The 23,414-nt window shown below is 40.0% G+C and overlaps 1 protein-coding gene across 3 annotated transcripts in view; it reads right to left on the minus strand.

Moving 5' to 3' along the window:
* LOC126272689 (cadherin-87A) overlaps nucleotides 1-23,414 on the minus strand; it is a 663,064-nt gene that overhangs the window by 94,522 nt on the left and 545,128 nt on the right. For all 3 annotated transcript variants that reach the window (XM_049975716.1, XM_049975724.1, XM_049975733.1), the window contains 4 exons: nucleotides 17,333-17,465; nucleotides 13,393-13,608; nucleotides 6,444-6,601; nucleotides 4,532-4,804 (listed from right to left, as the gene is read on the minus strand). In XM_049975716.1, the coding sequence (XP_049831673.1) occupies nucleotides 4,532-4,804; nucleotides 6,444-6,601; nucleotides 13,393-13,608; nucleotides 17,333-17,465 (780 nt within the window). The remainder of the gene's footprint in view (nucleotides 1-4,531; nucleotides 4,805-6,443; nucleotides 6,602-13,392; nucleotides 13,609-17,332; nucleotides 17,466-23,414) is intronic.

A 23,414-nucleotide genomic window follows, 5' to 3' on the forward strand; every position in this document is an offset into this window, starting at 1 on the left:
CAGAAATCAATGTGGGATGATGAACATATCCATTAGGACAGTGCAGCAAGATTTGGCACTAATGAGCTATGGCTGCAGATCACCAAAACCAGTGCCTTTGCTAATGCATGACATCACCTGCAGCTCCTCTTCTGGGTTCGTGACCATATCAGTTGGACCCTAGATGACTGCAAAATTGTGTCGAGCTGTATTTACATGGAATGGACAGGGTCGTCTGGTCCACCTGAACCGATCATTGACTGAAAATGGTTATGTTTGACTACTTGGAGACCATTTTCAGCCACTCATGGACTTCACATCCCCTAACAGGGACAGGAATTTTTATGGATGACAATGGGCTATGTCACCATGCCACAATTGTTCACACCTGGCTTGAAGAATATTCTAGACAATTTGAAGGAATGATATGACAAACCAGGTCATCTCACCTGAATCTCATCAAACATATGTGGGGCAGAATCAAGAGGTCAGTTCATGCACAAAATCATGCACTGACAACACTTTGACAATTACAGATGCCTATGGTGTCAGCTTGGCTCAGTATTTCTGCAAGACTTCCAACGTCTCATTGAGTCCATGCCAGGTTGACCTGCTGCACTACACCAGATAAAATAAGGTCCGACATGACATTAGGAGTATCCCATAACCTCTGTCTCCTTAGTGTATGCGCAGCACAATGCTTTCATGAAGTGAGGTTGTGAATTGTGTATTTGTCTACTACTTATTTTATATACTTTATGCATGCATGGACTTATGTCTGTATTTTAAGAGCATCAACGTTTCTCCCAAATGTTGAAAAATGTGTATTATGTGCATTGTGTAAACAATGTTGTACATAAAAGTGTGTTAAAAACTTTGTTTCAACATTTTTTTTGCTGATTGTACAACATCTTAAGCACTGTCCCCCAAAGTAGTCCCCTCCACTGGTAATAAACAATTCCCAACATTTCTTCATTTTTGGAAATCCTCTGGGGTGCACTTTCTGGGATAGCATACAGCTCTCTTGTTGCATCATCCTGAATCTATGGTTTGGAAACAATTTACTTTCAACTTGGTTTTACATCAGAGAAACAAGAAAAAGTATGTGGGGTTAGGTCCAAAGAATAGGGTGGGTGGGGCACAATGAGAGTCTGATCGTTTGCCTGATAGCTATGTACAAGAAGTAATTCATGAATCAGCATGTTCTCATTATGCAACATTCAAGTCCGGCTTTTCCACAATTCAGGTCTCTTACTGCACACAACATCCCTCAAATGAGCTACCAGTTCTTGATGCATGCTTGACTAAGCAATCAAAATGTGTCTGTAGAAGTTTTGTCATGTTTGTAGCAAAACTTCACACACACACACACACACACACACACACACACACACACACACACACACACACACATTGTTCTTCGAGCTCTTTAACTCTCACTTTTTCACTAATTCAAGGAACAGCTTGAGCACATACTCAATTCAGTGGCTGTAGCTAAGCACTAATGGTCACAATGAAATGAAGGTAATCACAGTTCGTTGTCGAAACCTGTTTCTAGGCATGCTTAGTAGCCACAGCACTCTCTTTATGCTGGGTGATGCCCTATTTCAGAATTTCAGTCTTTTTTAAAACACAACTCATACTTTGGAAAATCCAGGATGGAATGTAACAATACCAGAGAAGGAAAGTATCTACTCACCATATAGCAGAGATGCTGAGTCACGATTGGCACAATAAAAAGATTCACACACATACACACAAGCACACACACAAATGCAACTTGCACACGCGTCTGCAGTCTCAGAGAGCTGAACTACACTGTGAGCAGCAGCTCCAGCGCATGATGGGAGTGGTGACTGGGTGGGGATATGGAGGAGGCTGGGTGTGGCACTGAAATGATGGCTGTGTAGTGCTGGAATGAGAACAGGGAGGGGGCTGGATGGGTGAGGACATTGACTAACGAAGGTTGAGGCCAGGAGGGTTACAGGAACGTAGGATGTTTTGCAGGGAAAGTTCCCACCTGCAATTCAGAAAAGCTGTTGTTTGTGGGCAGGATCCATATGGCACAGGGAAGCAGTCATTGAGATTAGGGGTATTGTGTTCTCTTCTCCATGACCAACTATATCCTCACCCACAATCACTTCTCCTTTGAAGGCATTACCTACAAACAAATCTGTGGTACGGCTATGGGCACCTGCACAGCTCCATCCTATGCTAACCTATTCATGGGCCACATAGAGGAATCCTTCCTAAAAACCCAGAATCCTAAACCCCTCACCTGGTTCAGATTCATTGATGACATCTTTGCTATCTGGATTGAAGGTGAGGACACCTTATTCACATTCCTACAGACCCTCAACAACTTCTCCCCCATTTGCTTCACCTGGTCCTACTCAACCCAACAAGCCACCTTCTAGATGTTGACGTCTGCGTCAGAGATGGCTACATCAGTACCTCCGTCCATATCAAACCTACTAACCACCAGCAATACCTCCACTTCGACAGCTGCCACCCATTCCATACCAAGAAGTCCCTTCTGTACAGCCTAGCCACCTGTGGTCGTCGCATCTGCATTGACGAGCAGTCCTTCTCCAAAATACCGAGTATCTCACTGAAGCCTTCACTGACTGTAATTATCCTCCCATCCTTGTACAAAAACATATCTCCCATGCCTTATCTTTCCAGACCCCCACCACCTCCCAACGTCCCACAGTCCAGCCACAGAGGAGTATTCCCCTCATAACTCAGTACCATCCGGGGCTGGAGCAACTGAATTACATTCTCCACCAGGGTTTCAATTTCTTCTCGTCGTGCCCTGAAATGAGAAATGTCCTACCCACTACCCTTCCCACTCCTCCTACCGTGGTAGTCCGCCGTCCACCGAACCTACACAATATACTCGTCCATCCTTACACAACCCCTGCTCCCAAGCCCTTACCTCATGGCTCATATCCCAATAGACTAGATGCAAGACCTGCCCTATACATCCTCCTACCACCACCTACTCCAGTCTGGTCACTAACATCACCTATCCCATCAAAGGCAGGGTTACCTGTGAAACCAGTCATGTAATTTACAAGCTAAGCTGCAACCACTGTGCTGCATTCTATGTAGGCATGACAAGCAACAAGCTGTCTGTCCGCATAAATGGCCACCGACAAACTGTGGCCAAAAGACAAGTGGACCACCCAGTTGCTGAACATGCTGTAAAACATGATACCCCTCATCTCAATGACTGCTTCACAGCCTGTGCCATATGGATCCTTCCCACCAACACCAGCTTTTCTGAATTGTGCAGGCGGGAACTTTCCCTGCAATACATCCTATGTTCCCATAACCCTCAACCTTCATCAGTCAATGTCCTCGCCAATCCAGCCCCCTCCTTGCTCCCATTCCAGCACAACACAGCTTTCATTTCACTACACAGCTGTCATGTCACCACCACATGCAGTCTTTTAATTTCTTTTTATTTTTATTTCTCTCCTTTCCACTACTTACCCTCTCCCCCCTCTGCACCTCCTCTCCTGCCCTCCGTCCAAACTGCAACACTTCACTCCCACCATACTATCTCTCCCCCTCCCCCTCCCCACGCCATCCCGCCCTGCCCCAGCCTCCTCCATATCCTTACCCAATCGCCACTCCCATCATGCACTGGTGCTGCTGCTCACAGTGTAGTTTCAGCTCTCTGAGACTGCAGACGTATGTGCAGGTTGCATTTGGTTGAGTGTGTGTGTGTGTGTGTGTGTGTGTGTGTGTGTGTGTGTGTGTGTGTGCATGTGTGTAAGTGTGTCTATTGCTGACAAATGGCTTAATGGCCGAAAGCTACGACTGAGTAAATCTTTTTATTGTGCCTATCACGACTCAGCATCTCTGCTATATGGTGAGTAGCAACTTTCCTTCTCTGGTATTGTTACAACTCATACTTTATCTTTTATATCTATAAATTTGTGCTTATCAGACAGTCCTGACTACATTGTTGAAAAATCTTGCATCTTAATGGGCAAATGCAGAATAAACAAATGAAAATCATAAATGATGGCAAAATAATTTAAATGGAAAGACAAAAAAATCTTCCCAAGAAGCAGTGTCAGAACACACACATAAAAGATGTTTATAATTAGACATACATTTTGAGGTAGTGGCTCCTTCTTCAGGCAGAAGGGTTTAAGGGGAAGGAAGATGGGTGAAGGAAAAGGACTGGAGAGGTCTAGGCAAAAGGGGTACATTTCAGGAAAGCCACCCAGAACCATGCGTCAGGGAAGACTTATTGTATGGGATGAGAAGGAAAGAAGAGAGTTGGGGGGAGGGTGGTTTATTTTCTGAAAGGTTGATTAGAAAGACACCACGAGGAGGACCAAAAGAGAGATGGGAGATACTGTGAGGGAACCACAGAGACAAGAGGAAGGAAATCAGAATATGTATTTAAAAAAGGAGAGGAGTGGCAATGATCCAGACAATGATGGAGGCCCTTGATTGACCAGCATGACACAGGAAGATGTAAGTGGATAATAAAGAAGAAATAGAAATACAAATAATTTTTCATGTCACTCACTGGAACTGCAACAGTTCTCCTCTGATCTGGTGGGGCACTGTCACTGGCTATAACCTGCACTGTAACCCTGGGCAGCGTCTCACGATCCAGCAACTGAGGATTTGCCACTGTGATCTCACCAGTCTCCTGACCCACTTTGAAATCAGCACTGTGTTCACCTGCCAGACTGTATGTCACTCTTCCAAATACACCTTCATCACCATCTTTTGCTGTGACTGTAATGACATGAGTACCAGTAGGCGAGTTCTCCAGCACCTCTGCCTCGTATGAAGTCTGTTGGAAATAACAAACAGAAACAATTACGAAATTTTTCTGTTGTCTTATTATGTGCACACAGATTGTTTTACAGGAAAATGTCTAGGACATCGGGATATAATTTACAAGTTCATAAAGTAATAAAGCACATGGAGAGCTGTTAATCTCACAGATTTATTTCAGCTAATAGAGAAAACTTCGCATGCTGACAGGGGCACACTGATGGGCATCAATAGTTTTTATTACTTCACTTTTTCCCCACTGGCAGAGTAGGACTAACAGGGGATATTGAGGTTATATAGAAAAAGGTGGCACTAAAGGTAACAGGTTTGTTTGACCTGTGGAAGAGTGTCACAGAGATGTTGAAAGAACTGAACTGTCAGATCCTTGAAGATAGACACAAACTATCTCAAGAAAGCCTACTTACGTAGCTTCAAGACCCAACTTTAAACGATGATTCTAGGGATTTCTTATATGATGATTCTAGGAATTTATTACATCATTCCCATGGGAATACGGTTGATGACACGGTTAGATTAATTAGGAAGGAAGAAAGGAAGATTGGGTTTAATATCCCATAGACATTCAGGTCATTAGAGATGGAGCGCAAGCTTGGATTGCATCAAGGATGTGGAAGGAAGTCAGCCGTGTCCTTTCAAAGGAACCATCCTGGCATTTGCCTGGATTGATTTAGCGAAATCATGAAAAACCTACATCTAGATGGCTGGACATGAGTTTGAACCATCATTCACCTGAGTAAGAGTCCTATGTGCTAACAACTGCACCACCTCACTCAGATTAATCATAGAGGCATTTAAAAAGTCATTCTTCCCATGCTCCATAGTTGAATGGTATGAGAAAAAGCCTTAATAGCTGGTACAATAGGATGTACCCACTTCTATGCACTTTACAGTGGTTTGTAGAGTATGGAGGTAGATGTAGATGTAGTAGATAAATAACTTATTTCCAGAACCTAACACAAAACATAGATGTCAAATCATAAGAAATTGCGGAAACCTGAATTGAACCAACAATCCTCACATCGCCAGACAATTCCTATAACTGCTACGTCATGATGTGTGTCACACAGCATTTGGAAATATTCTCCGTTGTTTGTACATTTGTTTCTGTAGTGTATTAATAAAATTGCCCACTCATTCTTGGAAAATCTTGATTTTAACATCAATTAAGTATGCTTACTGGCATAGTTATAGTGGGGAAGTGCATCTCAAACATTCTTACTCTGTATTTACAGCGGTGCCACAATTTTTTTGAAATTTCATTGCTGTTTTTGGTCTTGTATTTAAAATATCACTACAGTGAATAGGCCGCTCCTCTACTTCTCATACTGTTACCACCCATGACAGTTCACTGTCGAACAATTTCTTTTTATTCCCGTTTTGTTGCAAACTCTTTTAATTTATTGGCTTAATTCTTTGTGTGCTGTGCTTAATTATTTTCATTGATTTATAATGGGTTACCTCAAGTTTCTTCATTCAGTACAGGTATATAATCATATTTTGGACTTTTTTTCTAAACTCAGTTTACGTGTGATTCATTTCAAATGTATAGCAACTTTTTTTTTAAATACATGATGAAGAATCTGGAAGTAAAATTAACTCCTCAAAAGATTTAGTAAACAATTATGTACAGTTACCTTTGAGAACACGGGATCCATGTCATTAACATTGATGACATTCACCACTACATCTGCTGTTGATGACATTTGTGGTATTCCTGAATCATAAGCAACTACGGTAAAATTCAGTTGCTTTACTTTTTCATAATCAATCCTCTTTTTAGTTCGCACAGTTCCTAAAACAGAAAAAAATACATTCTATTGTATTATCTTTTATAGAGAATCAATATTCAAATTATCACTTCACCGGAGCAACAGATTTATTTACATCACAATAAATTATCACCTCACAGTAACAACTGTAACATCTGTAACACATTTTCTTATATAAAACATTGTCTCAGATGTATGTGCAGGCTATGTTTCTTGCTTTATAGGTGCAATACTGAATAGAAAGTCATTAACATAATATCTACCCCATATCCTATTTCACAAATCAGAAATCTCTGATTGCAGAAAAAAACAGGCTGCACATGTAAAATATCTATACATATGAGGTAATATTGTTGCTTGTACTGTACATCCAAATTTACTCCACCTTTCTTGCTGGTGACATCCAACAGTAGCAATGCATTTTTTGAAATGCATGACACAGAGCTGTATTTAAACTCCTTTCTTACAACCAGTTTTGATATTGTACCATCTTCTCAGTATCAAAAAGATTAATATTACTTACATGTCATGACAGTTTCTGACATCAAAAACCACATATTATGTACATCTCTGCCCAAACTCTTTGCCTTTACAAGTGTCTGCTTGTGTCTATATATGTGCAGATGGATGTGTGTGTGTGTGTGTGTGTGTGTGTGTGTGTGTGTGTGTGTGAGCGAGTGTATACCTGTCCTTCTTTCCCCCTAAGGTAAGTCTTTCCATTCCCATGATTGGAATGACTCCTTACCCTCTCCCTTAAAACCCACATCCTTTCGTCTTTCCCTCTCCTTCCCTCCTTCCTGATGAAGCAACCGTTGGTTTTGAAAGCTTGAATTTTGTGTGTGTGTTTGTGCGTCTATCAACATGCCAATGCTTTCATTTGGTAAGTTACATATATCTAAAAACAAAGATGATGTAACTTACGAAACAAAAGCAATGGTGTGTTGATAGAGACACTGACAAACACAAACACACACACAAAATTCAAGCTTTTGCAACCCACAGTTGCTTCATCAGGAGGCAAGGAGAGGGAAAGACGAAAGGATGTGGGAGAGGGTAAGGAGTCATTCCAATCCTGGGAGCGGAAAGACTTACCTTAGGGGGAAAAGGGGACAGGTATACACTCGCACACACACACAGATCCATCCGCACATATATGTATACGTGTGGATGGATATGTGTGTGTGTGTGTGTGTGTGTGTGTGTGTGTGTGTGTGCGCGAGTGTATACCTGTCCCTAGATCTACAGATTGTAATAGTTTCTTCTGTAACCCTACATTTTTTATTTTATTTTTATCGATCTCAAAAATCCTGTTGTGTTTCTTTAAGTTTTCCTGGCAGGTCAAATATTCCATCATTTTTCAAGTGTGCATCCAGGCTATTTTTAATTCATGTTCCAATATTTTGGCTACCAACCTTTTAGTCATTCTCAACTTGACTGGCTTGCAAGTTTCTAAATCACTTTACACATTGTGGAGTGAGTGTTTACTTCACAGTGTTTAAAGTGATTTAAAAACTAATAAGTGACTCACCTTTTGAAAGGTCAGCAGCCAAAATATCTGAACATAAATTAAAAATATCCTGTTGTGTGCTGTTACACACTGATAGGGGACAAGCCACAGTTGCAATCTGTATAAATTTTATGATTAATTTTTAACAAAAAACAAGAGTGACATCTGTAGAATGACAAATGACAGAAATCAGCTAAAAACTTATTGTGTAGTAACTCAAGAATTTCTGTGTAAATTCTAGAGCCATTCAGCCATCTACCGCCTCGAACACACGATATCCTAGATACAAGTGTGGGATGTTAAAATCCTACCTACTGCATGTCACCTGTTTGTGTGTGCAGGTTTAAAACCAGTTGCGGGAAGAAAGTAGATGTGGCAGTCGAATGGCACCGACAGGTACCTGTCGGGCAATCCATTGAGGTTTTAGTGCGTGTGTAAGGAATGACCATGGAGTTTTTTTGCTGCTCTGTGCTTATTGTGACATTGACTATTGTCATTAAAACAAGAACAGTTGAAAAAGTACTCTTGTAGACTCTTAACTCAGCCTTGGTAGAGGCAATACGTATTTTCTGATTCATTTTAAGAAAGTCATTATAGTCAAGCCAACTACCTTTTATCTGTAACTCATTTTGTTTCTAATGTTCGACAGTACGAGGTACTTACAGAAAGTTACATATATATGTTGAAAGTGTGAATTTTATTGTGCATGAAAGTCAAATACATCGTTAACTGACAAAAAGGAAATTTTGTATGTCTACTCATTTTATAAGTAGAAAGTGGCTTAAAAGTTCCTGTACCAGCGCTATTCAACAGAGAAGTTGAGAGATTTTCCAGCAGCCGACTATCCCATAAAGAAGAGGGGCAGCAAAATTCCAAGTAAGTCACCTCGTAAAGTGGTGGAATGTGGTTTGGGGAAATAAATCAGTATAACTCAGACCCATACTCACACTTTAAGTCATCAGAGTGTTAGAATAGTATATAAGAAAATATTAAACTTGAAGAAAGCCTCTTTTTTTTTGCTCTGAATCCTTTTCTATTTGACTTTTTAATTTTTCTTGTATCTTACTACACAGGAGAACTCCCATGAGACTTACACTGCTGTCCCTAAATATATATATTTCATTGGAATGACAGGTCTGGTGATGACAGATGACTATTTTTTGTAAAAATATATAAATTTTTGTGAATGAAACACACTGTTTTGTGAATATAAATACAAGGCACTTGCAGAACACTGAGCTCCAGAAATAGATGTTTAGTGGCGGAGGAGAAAGGCACTTGTCCCAGTACTTAGCTTAGGTATGAAAGATCCCTCAAAATGCAACGCATTATATGAGTACTGAGTCACTGTCTTTGTTCAAAAACAGTTGTGTTTAACCAATTTTCATTCTTGGAGTTTGTAACAGAAATTGTGTTATGGAATTCATTAGCAGAGCAATTTGAATAAATTATACTGGATGGTTACAATTAAAGTGCAGCTACTCAAGGAGGTCCAGTGTGAGCTGTAATTATTGTATGGCAGCTAAATCTGGTAGATATGCTAGTGTGTTAATATGGAACCAATTTATACTGGAAAAAAATTAGTTCCAGTTTTGGCCACCAGGTGCAAATCTGGTTAACTCATTGATGTCTCCAATGCTTATACTGAACAAATTGTGTAAGTGGTAGTTGATAATAAAGTTAACATTATGTCTTTCTCACTTGTTTGACCTTTTCCGACAACATCCTGTTCCTAATCCGTTCATGTATAAATATTCCTTTATGTCTTTCTTGCATTCACAGCACCAGGTTTGCACCTAATGGCCAAGGTTGAAACTAATTTTTTCCTAGCATAAATTGGTTACACATTAGAATATCTACCAAGTTTCACAGACACATGATAACTGCAGCCTCCACTGGACCTCTATGAGTAACTGCAATTTAATTATAACCATCTGCTATTTGTGTCATCGGCAGATATTGCTGGTAGCTCTTTCTGAATGCTTTGCACCAGATTATTGATAAATATAATAAACATAAGGGGATGAAGTGTGAAACTTTGAAGAATGTCTTGTTTTGCAACTTCTTTCTTTCACTCTATGCTTTCAGCTTTTTCTTAAGTGACTGCAACTCTCTGTACACTGTCTGAGAGACATGATCTAAACCAATCATTGCATTTTTCCCTAGGTACATATTGCAGCAGTCCATGAGTAATGCATAGTCGACAAGATCAAAGTCCTTTGCGAGCTCAAGGAATATGCCTATGGTACGATTTCTATTACTGAGTGCACCACTAACCTCATTTAGAAATTAACATAGGGCCCGATTTATTGACCTCTGTTTACAATAGCCAAACTTGGAAGGTTTCAATGAATAGCTACTTTCTAAAAAAACCTTAGATATATGTGATAGGATAGAGAAAGTTCTTTACTTGTTAACATCACTACTTTCTTCTTTTTTAAAGTGAAGAACCACTTTTGCTCATCTGAAAATTTTAGAGTCTGGCCTGATAGCAAGGAGCAGTTTATTACAAGATATTTCCAGAAAATAAGTGCCATTTAGTAACAAAAACGAGAACAAATAAGGAAAAACTATTTATTGGAAAAAACTACAAATCTTAAACTACCTTTCTATGTAGCTCCCACCAATTTGCAAGCACCTGTCATATTGTAGTACAAGCTTTTGTGTACATTCCTCATAACAGAAATGAGTGCCCTCTGCTGTATCATGGCTTTGTTTATAACGTGCACAGTGGCACATGCATGGCATCATCATATACTAAGCTATTCATACATCATATAGAGGAATCCTTCCCAACCACCCAGAATTCAAAACATCTCATCTGGTTCTGATTCACAGATGACATCTTCATGATCTTGACAAAGGGTGAGGACACCCTATTCACAGATCTCGCACAGCTTATCACCCAAGTCACCTAACATCTGTCACATATCCACTGCCAAGCCACAAAGCAGCATCACTTGAATTACTCAGTATCACACATGACTAGAACAACTGAATCACATTCTCCACCAGGCTTTCAACTACCTCTCATTATGCTCTGAAACAAGAAATATTCCCCCCACTAATCTGATCTTGCCCACTCCCCCCACAGTGGTATTCCACTATCCATCCAACAAACACAATATCCTTGTATGTCCCTATTCCACAACTCCTCCCCAACACTTCCCCTGTCTCCCCCTCCCCCCCCCCCCCCCCCCCCCATTCACACAACCACTGACCCCATGGCTCACATCTCGGCAACAGACGTAGATGAAATACTTATCCCATACATTCTTCCACTATCATCTACTTCTAGTTATGCCACAGGTTTCCCTGACTCCATAAAGGCAGGCTACCTGTGAAAGCAGCCACATAATCTACTAACCTCATTGCAACCACTGGGCTGCACTCTACATGAGCATGTCAACTAACAAGTCGTCTGTCTGCAAGAATGGCCACTAACAAATTATGGCTAAGAGACAGCTGTACCACCCAGCTGCAATAAGATATGATTGTTTTATTTTAAGTAGAAGCTTTTTTATTGCACTATTAATTTTTTCTCATAGTATTGGTATTTTGCATCATCGGGTGTACCTGTGAAGATTTTATAATAGGTACAGTATTGTTTCTTAAACCTATGTTCTCTTGTCTACATATGGCACCTTATGCTTACCTCTTAACTGGCATGATGTGGTCCATGTGGTATATTGGAGCATAAATGTTGGTTGTCTTTTTGTTATGATATGATCATATTATTTAAATGTTTACTTTTTATTTTTGTGACCTTGTAACATTATTTTTGACGACTTTGCCTTGAGCAATGATATATGTCTACAGTGCAATTTTTGATTAATAGAAAGTCAGTGATTATGTATAATTTTTCAGAGACAATATTTTTTGGTTTTTATGTAAATAATAAGTGCTCCATTGTTTTGTGTTATCATGATAATTTACCCCTTTTCTTTTATGATGTCAGTAAAATTTTCAAGACATTATTTATGTTTGACATCTGCTTGTTAGTTGAGGATGTCTTCTGGTTATTTTTCTGGGTGTGTGAGTTTTATAACGATTATGGAAATTTTTGGATGGTGCAGTAAGTACAATGGGAAAAGTCAAGACTCTCGCTGTGGTCACAAGAGTGAGAGTGTGGGTGATTATGTGTGTGAATGTTTATACTGTTGTTGAAAAAAGAGCTAGTGCTCAAAAGCTACTGTGAATGCTGTTCTCTGTTATGTGTTACTGTGCTCCATGCATTGATCTGCTTTACATGTATGTGAGTTTTATTTTGTGTACATCTGGTGTAGGGCTTAGTCTTATAACTGAACAAATCTAGCAGTATTTTTCACTGTACTAGTCTGTCACTGAGTGCCTTCTGTATGTTGTGAATAACCATCTACACTTTTCACATTGGCAGATTAAGTTTAAGAAGGTAATCAGGTATGCCATCAAAACAACATGAGTATTAGCTTTATTTTTTGCATTACAATACTGCAGATTTCCCCTGGTGTAACTGGGTTAAGAAACAATCTTTTAGGTAATAACTCTAGGTCTGAAGAGGGAGAGAGCACAGAAGCACCTATTAGAGAAGAAAGCTTGTTACCAAAATTTATGAAGTAGTTATTGACTATTTCATATTTTTCTTTCAGGTGAGAGGTAGCACTGTCTTTGTTTTTAATGTATGTTATTAAGTGACCCTGGCTTTATCTTACCAGTTGTCTCATTGATAACTTCCCATACACCTTTTGATTTATTCTTCAAGTTGATTATAAATTTCTGGTTGTACAGTTTCTCGGCTTGGTGAATAACTTCACTGAAAATATTATAAAGTCTGAAGTAGTCATGAAATAACTTGTTGTCTCTGCTTCTGCTGTATGCAAACAGTTATATTTAGTTACTGTAAGACATTTGTATTCCTTAAGTTAACAATTGTTACTAGATTTTTCCATCGGCGTTGAAAATGCTACATCATAACACTACTGCAAAGCAACCATCAGTTCACCTACCTTACTGTCAACATCATAGGTACCTTATACATCCATCCAGTCAGATTTATGGAGCAAATGTGTGAAAGTTTCTATATAATTTTTGTTTCCCAACAATGTGCACCTGTACACATGTTACAATATTTCTGTTTGCTTATCTGTGTTTGGCACAGACATATTCAGTATCAAACAACTGCAGACAGTAACACATTGTCCTAGGACCCATTCGAATTAATAACTAACTCAGATTAACTCAACATCTTTCTCATTAATAATGCTCTCAGATTGAATATTTCTTCAGCAGAATCTGAAAAATCTCATCAGTAAACCTGAACCAACTTACCAGTCGTATTGTCAATTGTAAAGTATTCATTTTCCGGTTCGATTGCATATGCAGCAATCTTTGAATCTACATCAGTTGCGGTATAAGTATCAACTATAGTTCCAGGAGGCTGTTCTTCCAGTATGTCAACAGTGTAACGAGGATCTTGAACAGTCCATGGTTTAGCAAATATTGGAGGATAGTCATTCACATCAATGATGGTAATAACCAATATACCTGTAATTAAAGACAAAACTTGCTTGCACAAAGATTTTGATGTCAGATAAAGGTCACAAGTAAAGCCCACTTAGCTGTAAGGTAACATGTGGCTATATATCATATTTCAACTTACATTAGCTTTGAAACACAAAGTTTTTAACAGTAATTAGATCATACAGCTCTTTCAGCACTTTAAAAATGTGTACAAGCAAATGAAACACTTCACACAAATTCACAAACTGCAACCTGGCAGTTCTCATGGGCACTTCTTCCAAAATAGTGGATTTTGTAACTTTTGGGACAGTAATTGCAGTATGTTAGAGCATAAATCTAAATTACAGGAACATTTAACTACAACATAAGACAACTTTGTCATGATTCCAGCAGTGCTTATTAACTGTTTGATTTCATAATACAGAAACAATGACTGTGGAGAAAGTGTCTGATTCTGGATCTTTACTGAGCTTCCAGTTTACAGATTGACAGTTTATGGAAGAATTAAAAGCACCTACAATTAGCATATAATTCTCTCACATGATACTGGTCAGAGGTATAAATATTAGTACACTGACAGACAGTTTCCGTATGAATTTCTGAGGTTTGATCAAAATTTATAATATGAAGTAAACAGCCCAACCAGGTACTGAAGTCTTAATGCTAGTACATGGAAACAGCTTATGCAATTTTAAATAGAAACAGAACTGAAAACTGCGGTAAAAAGTAAATTACAACATTTATTATCATGCAAGGGAAGAACTTCAGATATCTGTAACATTATCCAAATAAACAAATTACAGCTAACTATGATACTGAGAAAAGAGAACATACACACAACAAAAAAAGTTTTGCATCACCCCGGTTTCCAGAACTCTTGAAGATAGACATTGATTGTGGATATTGTATCACACACACAGTCCCTTTGGTTGTTCAGAGATGTCACTAAACCTGCCCAAAGATGTAAACAACCCAGAACTCTTGAAGATAGACATTGATTGTGGATATTGTATCACACACACAGTCCCTTTGGTTGTTCAGAGATGTCACTAAACCTGCCCAAAGATGTAAACAACCATGCATGAGAAGTGCCTATTAGCTGGATGGGATCCAACAGCCGATCCGTTCCAGTCATTCCGCATAAAAGGAGGTACATAGCTCGTGTTGTCTGTAGTTCAACCATGCCTAGACAGTCAATCAGTGGTTCAATTGCGTCTGCATTGTTACTTTGTCCAGGAAGGGCTTTCAACAAGGGAAGTGTCCAGGCGTCTTGGAGTGAACCAAAGCAATGTTGTTTGGACACAGAAGAGATACAGAGAGACAGGAACTGTCAATGATATGCTTCGCTTAGGCTACCCAAAGGCCACTATTGCAGTGGATAACTGCTACCTACAGATTATGGCTTGGAAGAACCCTGACAGCAATGTCACCATGTTGAAAAAATGTTCAAATGTGTGTGAATTCCTAATGGACCAAACTGCTGAGGTCATTGGTCCCTAAACTTAAACACCACTTAAACTAACTTATACTAAGAGCAACACACACACCTATCATGCACATTTTGTGAATGACTTCCTTCAGGATAATGACATTGCTCAACTAGAGTAGCCAACATGTTCTCTGGGCATGAACCCTATCAAACATGCCTGGGATGGACTTAAAAGAGCTGTTTATGGACAACGTGACCCACCAACCACTTTGAGGGATCTACGCCGAATCGACGTTGAAGAGTGGGATAATCTGGACTAACAGTGCCTTGATGAACTTGTGGATAGTATTCAATGACAAATACAGGCATGCATCAATGCAAGAGGACATATCTGGCCCACCACCTCTGAAGGTCTCGCTGTATGGTGGTGCAACATGCAATGTGTGGTTTTCATGAGCAATAAAAAGGGCGGAAATGATGTTTATGTTGATCTCTACTCCAATTTTCTGTACAGGTTCCGGAACTGAGGTGATGCAAAAGTTTCTTTGATGTGTGTACATTACACTCATATGAAAACTTAACTACAACTTTTTTCCAAAAGGACATTGGTACTTCAAATAATATTTCTAGGACTTTACTGTCATGCACAAAAGAAACTACAAAAGATCCACATGAGGCAGAAAATGGAAACATAATACTGAAGAAAAGGAATGCAGAGATCCACAAGAAGTCAGTATTATTTGCTACCAACACTATGTGGAGGCAGTGGACAAACTCATAAATTATAATAATTCGAAATATAACATTCTGAATGTAAGGTAATGTCTCTTCGTATTCTTGACAAATCACACACAACAAGACTGTATTAGATGGTGTATGTACCTATTAAATAAACATTACCCTACATGTCCAGATACCACCTATAATGTGGAATACTTGTGTTTGTGGTTGTCTTTTTATGTTGGGTGTAGATGTTCAGCTGTGTTATCTTGAACAAACTCCACCACTTCTGCATAAGGTCTTTCAGCAAAACTCAGTAAATCAAACCCACTTAAGACAGTTTTAATCCCAAATTTCTGGTTGCTGAAGTTCATGTCATCAGATAAAGCTACTATCTATTTTTCTGTTTCCTGTGACAGTGTTGTAAGTGGCATACACTACTGCACTTACTAATGTACATTGTAGCTGAATTTGCCGGGACTTGCCCTGTAATGTGTAGGAACTAAATTTCTATACTGAGATTCTACCAATGAATCGAAGTCTGCCACCTGCTTTACCTGTGGCTGAGTCTATGTGACTGTTCCATTTCATATCCCTACAAACTGTTACACCTAGCAGTTTTTATGAGTAGACTGATTCCAACTATGACTCACTGACATTGTAGTCATAGAGTACATTTTTCTTTTTTGTAAAGTGCACTGTTCTACATTTCTGAACATTTAAAGCAAACTGCCAATCTTTGCACCATTTTGAAATCTTATTAGTCTCTGAATATTTGTGGAGCTTTTTTTTATACAGTACTTTGTTATAGCTAACCGAATCACATGCAAAAAGCCAGAGGTTGCCTACAATGTCATTAACATACAATGCGAACCGAAAGAGTCCCAAAACACTTCCCTTCCCTGAAGGACAATCAAAGTTACTTCTACATCTGTTGATGACCCTCTATCCAAGATAGCATGCTACATCCCCCTTACTAAGAAATCCTCAATACACTCACAAATTTTGATTGACACCACTTATTATTGCACTTTTGATAGTACACATAGGTGTGGTACTGAGTCAAATGTATTTTGGAAATTGGTAAATACTATATTTACTTGGCTGTCCTGATCCTTGGCTCTCAGGATATCATGCGGGAAAAGTGTGAGTTTGGTTACACATGACTGATGTTTTCAGAAACTATGCTGGATGGCATGGAGGAGGTAATTCTGTTCACAATATCTCATTATGTTTGAGTTCAGATTATGTTCTAAGATTTTACAATGAATGTACATTGAGGATACTGGGTGGCAGTTCTGTGAATCACTTCTGCTACCCTTCTTGTAGACAGGTGTGACATGTGCTTTTTTCCAGCTACAGGGCACAATTTTCCTATTCAAGGTATTTACAATGGATGGTTGAAAGAGGAGCTACTCAGCTGAAAATTTGGTATATAGTTCTTCATATCTTAGTAAGTGTTCAAAAATACCTCTTAGCTTGTAAACTTCAGATGAAGCTGAAGATAGAATACCAAGAAGCATTCATTGTGTCAACAGTTTGGAAAAGCCTTAATCTATACACAGTGCTTTCATAAAATGTGTTACATGTAGATCCTACCTTTCCCTTGCTGGAGTGATGGAGCTGTTACATCAGTGACAACAACAGTTAGTCTAACCACAGATGCAATATCTCGCATAAGTGTTTTGGCAACCGACACTTCACCTGTTTCTCGGTCAACGGCAAAGAAGGACTGAAATGTGAAAGCTTTGTAAATACACAAAAACAGAAACTTATATCTTATAATAATGCAGTATCTGAAATTAACTGAAAATATCTTTCCATCGAAAACGTCAAAACAGAATCACATGGTGAAGCATTATTTTGTTGAAGTATGGTTCAATGAAATAAATTATAGTTGTTATTACTTTTGTTACTTCATCATAAAATGCAAAGATTTTGATTCTGAGCACGTTATGTAAGCACTTGTGTTCTGCACTGTCATAGCAATGTAGTATTTGGGAAAATACACTCAACCAGATTACAATGTACTCTGAAGACTGTATTCTATATGCTACTGAAACAGGAGGGCTGACTGATATATAGAGTACCACAGCGAGCTATTTATCTTGAATACACTGGTGATCAAAATTAAAGAGACAAACAGAAATTTTGCAAGGTTGCATTTATTTTGCCACAAAACAGTATAAATGGGAGATGGTAAAGTAGAAACAATGTAAAGAATACAGAATGTAAACATTTGCAACATACATAACTGAAGACAAAAATGTTCTTCATTTTTTCTAACTTAACAGATTTACACACACATTCTGACAACTGGTTAAAGTGCTCAGAAGGGGGTGTGACCACCTCTGGCAGAAATCAGGTCTGACAATGACAGGGCATACAGTGAATGTCGTCATCAACCTCATGTTGAGGCAATAACACCCATTCTTCTTGCAGAGCTGCTCGCAAGTGTTGGAGAGTGGTTGGTGGATGCTGATAGGATGAAACTTGTCTCCCTAGTGCTTTCCAGACATCTCTATGGGATCAAATCTGGAGAGCAAGCAGGTCACGTCTTGCTTGCAATATCTTCCATTTCCAAGACAACACTGATCACCTGTGCTCTATAAAGTAGAGCATAATCGTTCATCAACATGAAGTCTGGGGCTACAGCACCTTGCAACAACTGCACAAGAGGTCCCAAGATCTCTCCACAATACCTGACAGCAGTTAAGTCTTGTCGATTCACCCATGCAATTTCATGAAGAGTTGTCATCATAATCCCTGCCTACACCATTAGTGACTCTCTTTGATATTGGCCTCTTCACAAGGTGGTAAAATTGTGTTCCACATTCCCTCCAGATGCGAATCCATCAAGAATACCTCTCCAGACCAAATCTGAGACTCATTTGTGAAAAGAACATTGGCCCACAGTTTGACCGTATAGGCGGCATGTTGACGACTCCACTCTAGACGTTCCCTTCTGTGGTGATGCATTAGAGGTACACATGCAGCAGGTCTCTGACAATAGAGGCCTCTCTGATGAAGTCCTCTGTACACTGTTTGCCTTGATTCAATGTGGCCAGTAGATGCTGTGAGGTCAAATGCCTCGCGTAGTAAGGCAGTACTGTTGTGCCCTTACAGCCAAATAACAGTCTTCTCCTTCTTATGTCACATGTGGTCAACCCTGTGCTAGTCTTTGGAATTCAGTTTCGATCTCTATAAACTGTCGCCAAATCCAAGAAACGACAGAATGATTCCCATTAAGTCATCAGACCACATCACTTTGTGACTGCCCTGTTTCCATTCTTCTTATGGCCCTCCACCACAGAGAGTCTGGAGGTGTCTTCTCTGTGTCATACCACACTGACTATGACTGTGTACACAGCAGTGGATGTGGGACTATTCGGCGAATGCTAGCCCGTTTGGTAGGTGCCATGACATCACCGCTGGCATGGTTGTCCGTTGACCAGAATGACATCTTCCGTGCAGAACACGATCAAATGGGCATCTGTTAACTGTTTGTATGACTGTAATGTGAGTTAGACACAGGGCAGGGAAATAACAGTTTGCTGCTTTAATTTTGGTCACCAGCGTATTTCCTGAACCATTTAAGATATCATAATTCTGTTGTCATACATTTTAATTTTGAAAAAGTGCTCAATAAATGATGTACATTCTCTTTACATGGGTATATTAATTATGGAGGTATCAGTATAAACTTTACTTTTTCAAAAGGCAATATACTAATTTTTGCTGCCAGCATTTTAGTTCTAAAATATGCTAATTCAACAGTGTTTTACTTTCCAAAATCTGATTAGACGTTTACGAGAAATTACAATATTTAGAACTAGTGATTTATCTTTTTTGAACATGAATCAATCATTGTAATAAGGAACTGTTGTGTCAGGTTGATAAAGTGCTACAGCTTGATGCAACTAAGAGACTTACTTACTTACAAAACTGGAATAGTGGAGAAAAGTGTAACTTGAAATGGACACCCGGCTACATGTGACAGGACTGACACACAAACTAGAAAGTGAGGTACGTGGCATCTAAGAACGATTCCCCAGTTAAGCATTGTAACAATTCTGCTCTTGTTTCTGCCAGGGTCTTGAAAGAAAGGTGCACTTAAAGAACTTAATGGATTTGGAAAACAGAGGATTGAGGTATAAAGACTATTAACAATAACTTCACATCATGAATTTAATGTCAAGATACACACTTCCATTGCAATATTTCATCAGAAACAGCAACAAAGAGAAAATTACAGGATAATGTGCTCTTAAACACACACTCAAAATTTCGTTTATGTCAACAAGTGTTATAAATGCCCACTGTCTACTGCAATATATGCTAGCATTCACTGATGCAAGGATTTACTCCACATTCCACAATACAGTGCCAGGCAGAGGGTACCTCGTCCCACTGCATGTCATTCTCTTTCCTGTTTGGCTCACGGATGGAGTGAGGGAAAAATGACTATGTACATGCCTGCACACAAGCCCTGACTTCTCATATCTTGCTGTTGCAGTCCCTATGCAAAATGTACTTTGACAGCAATAGAATAATTCTGCAGTCAGCCATCACTACTGGTTCCCTAAATTTTCTCAATATTGTTTCTCAACAATAATGTTATCTTCCCTCCAGGGATTCCCATTTGAGTTCACAAAGCATCTGTGTAACACCTGCATGTTGATCAGACCTACTGGTAACAAATCTAGCTGTATGCCTCTGAATTACTTTGACATCTTCCTTTAACCTGATCTAGGGGGGATCTCTAACACTCAGGCATTACTCAAAATGGGTCACAGTAGTGTTCCATGTGCAGTTCCCTTTATAGATGATCTATACTTCCCCACAATTCTCCCAATAAACCAAAGTCGACCATTTGCCTTCCCTACTACTGAACTTAAGTGCTCGTTCCATCCCACGTAGCTTTGCAATGTTATGGCTAGATATTTAATCAATATGACAGTGTCAAGCAGCACACTATCCTGGACAGAGCGAAGAACAATGCCACGATGCACACGAGTGAGTAACTACTGTCCTTGCTTGCAATGAGATCACATTGTCAAAAATTACTTCAGTGCACACATAGCAATATTGCTGTGACAATAATGCAGCAGAGTTAGATTGGAAGACAATCGTTATGGATGCAGGCAGAAGAAAGCAGGCAGTGTTTGTTTATTTTATTTGTAAATACATTGAAAAACACAACAGAAGGTTTTGGACGCACACAATGGTTAGTTCATGAAGCACTTGCAGTTCAACTACTGAAGTTCTCTGTTGCCTTGAATTGTAAGCACATGAGATTAGGTAAACCAAAATTCAGTGGTTCTCAGTTACTCAACAGCAAGAAATTACATTCCGTAGTTCTATTGGTGCTCACAGATGCAAACTATCTGTTCAACTATGTGGCAGTTGGATTTTGTGGTAGACAATCCGATAGCACTACCTTTGAAAACACTAAGCTGTATGAAATGCTAGAGAGTGGCCAGGCAAGCCTAACAGGACAGTCTCCACAAGGAACTATAAAACCTACTGTGCCCTTTACTTTATTGGGGGATGGATAATTTTATCTGTCTAATTTTGTCATGTGACTGTACACCAGAACTTATCATGCCTACCAGAAATATATCTTTACCTACTATTTTAAGTCGTGCTTGGAGATAGGTGGAGTTTGCATTGGGAATTCTAATGAATAAATGGAGAATTTCACAGACGTATCTGTTGTGACTCGCCGATCATTCAAAGCGCCGCCGCGCAATTACGCGCGTCCTCTACGTGCGGCGCTGTCTGCCAGCCGTGCAGCAGCTGCGCCACCTAAGAGGGCAGCCGAGCAGCGGCCGCTAGGCTGGGACTCGGTGCTCATTCGAATGCTAATGTGTACACATGTCTTGCTTGTCAACTTACTCTGTGACTTATATGTGTTATGTCGTTGTGAAATATATTTGTTAAACTTGACATTACAACAATTGGCAACGAGGTAGTGGACTTTTCCTTTTCACCATTGACCCACAGGTTTCCATGGCTACTGTCAAGCAACTATTGCAAAATCTCCTTGAAGAGCAAACGCTTCTAACAGCGGCAATTCGCGATTTCGTCGCGGCATCAAATGGGGGGCATTTCTCATCGTTGGCTATACCTCCTTTTCCTCCTTATGACGAGACGGAGGAAGACTGGTCTGATTATGAAAAAAGGCCTTCAACAGCATTTCTTGGCATTTTATGTCATGGATGAACAACCATGTAATCTCTGTTCCTTTCCTGGATTCCACCTCAAATGTATCGGTTGTTGTCGCAATTGGCTCCTTTGAAGGATCCTGCGTCTTTGTCCTTTGCTGAAATATGCTAACTTCTGTCTGTTTATTTTCAAAAGCAAACGCATGTGGTAGCCTCTCGTGTTGCCTTCTATCGTTGTCAAAAACACCCACATCAATCCTGTCACGCTTGGGCTGCTGAACCTCACGGCCTCAGTCGAAAGTGTTAATTTGTTACTGACATTCACAAATAATCCTATGCCGATTCCATGGTCCGGGATGCTATTATCTGGTCGGCGCCCAACAAAGAAGTTTGGTAACGTGCCCTTCAGTTGGCAAATCCAACTCTAGATGAAGTTCTCTCCATTGCGTAGTCTTTTGAAATTTCTTGCACCGCTGGGGCGTAAATAGAGGCATGGGGTGATGTCGGGGAAATACAACCTCTGTGCACTGTTGATGACGCGTGCAGCGCGTCCCTGCCGGCCGACGTGGCCGCAGTGCGCTCCCACGTGCAGCCTCGGCCTAACCGTAAACAACCCACTAAGAAACTGCAGCAAAACCCCCGGCAACTTCCTTCATGTACGCGGTGTTTTACGAAACATTCACGCGAGGATTGTCCCCAACGTTGGGCTGTGTGTCACAATTGCAAAAAGAAAGGTCATGTGTCTTCCATTTGCTAATCCGACCGCATACATGATGTTCATGAGCATGACGCTGATTCTGATTCTGTGTTGTCTGTCAATTGCACTTCTTCCCTTTCAGGGAAGTTATTCCTCACTGTCCAAATCCTTGGTCGAGTTGTTCGCATGCAGGTGGATACCGGTTCTGCTGCCACTATAATTAATTCTCGGACGTATCTTCAGTTGTGTTCTCCACTCCTGTCACCTGTCACTCGGCAATTACGGACGTACAATAAACAGAAGATATCTCTCTTGGGACAGTTTAATGCTGAGGTATCTTACAAATCCATTGTTCGCACTGTCCCCATATTTGTGGTCGACCAGAGTAATGCAGAGAATCTTTTTGGTTTCGATGCCTTTCGCGTTTTTGGGTTCTCCATAGATGACTCTGTCAATATTGTCTCTGATGCTATTCCTTGTGCTCAACTGGATTCCTTGTCGACGACATTTTCGTCCCTTTTTTCTCCTGGGTTAGGTCATGCAAACAACTTTGAAGCTCATATCATGCTCAAACCCACTGCTCAGCCCAAGTTTTCTCGGGCTCGGCCCATTCCTGTGGCCCTTCGTGATTGGGTAAAACGGGAGCTGGATCATCTCACTACTTCAGGGGTCTTGCTTCCTCTCACTTCCAGTGAGTGGTCCTCTCCTGTCGTTGTTGTTGCTACATCAAATCACCATTTCGTCTCTGTGGCGATTTCAAAGCCACTATAAATGCTCAATGCCTAATTGACACTTACCCTACGCCCTGTCCTGAAAA

Source organism: Schistocerca gregaria, chromosome 1, assembly GCF_023897955.1.
Source record: "Schistocerca gregaria isolate iqSchGreg1 chromosome 1, iqSchGreg1.2, whole genome shotgun sequence".
Classification (NCBI taxonomy): domain Eukaryota; kingdom Metazoa; phylum Arthropoda; class Insecta; order Orthoptera; family Acrididae; genus Schistocerca; species Schistocerca gregaria.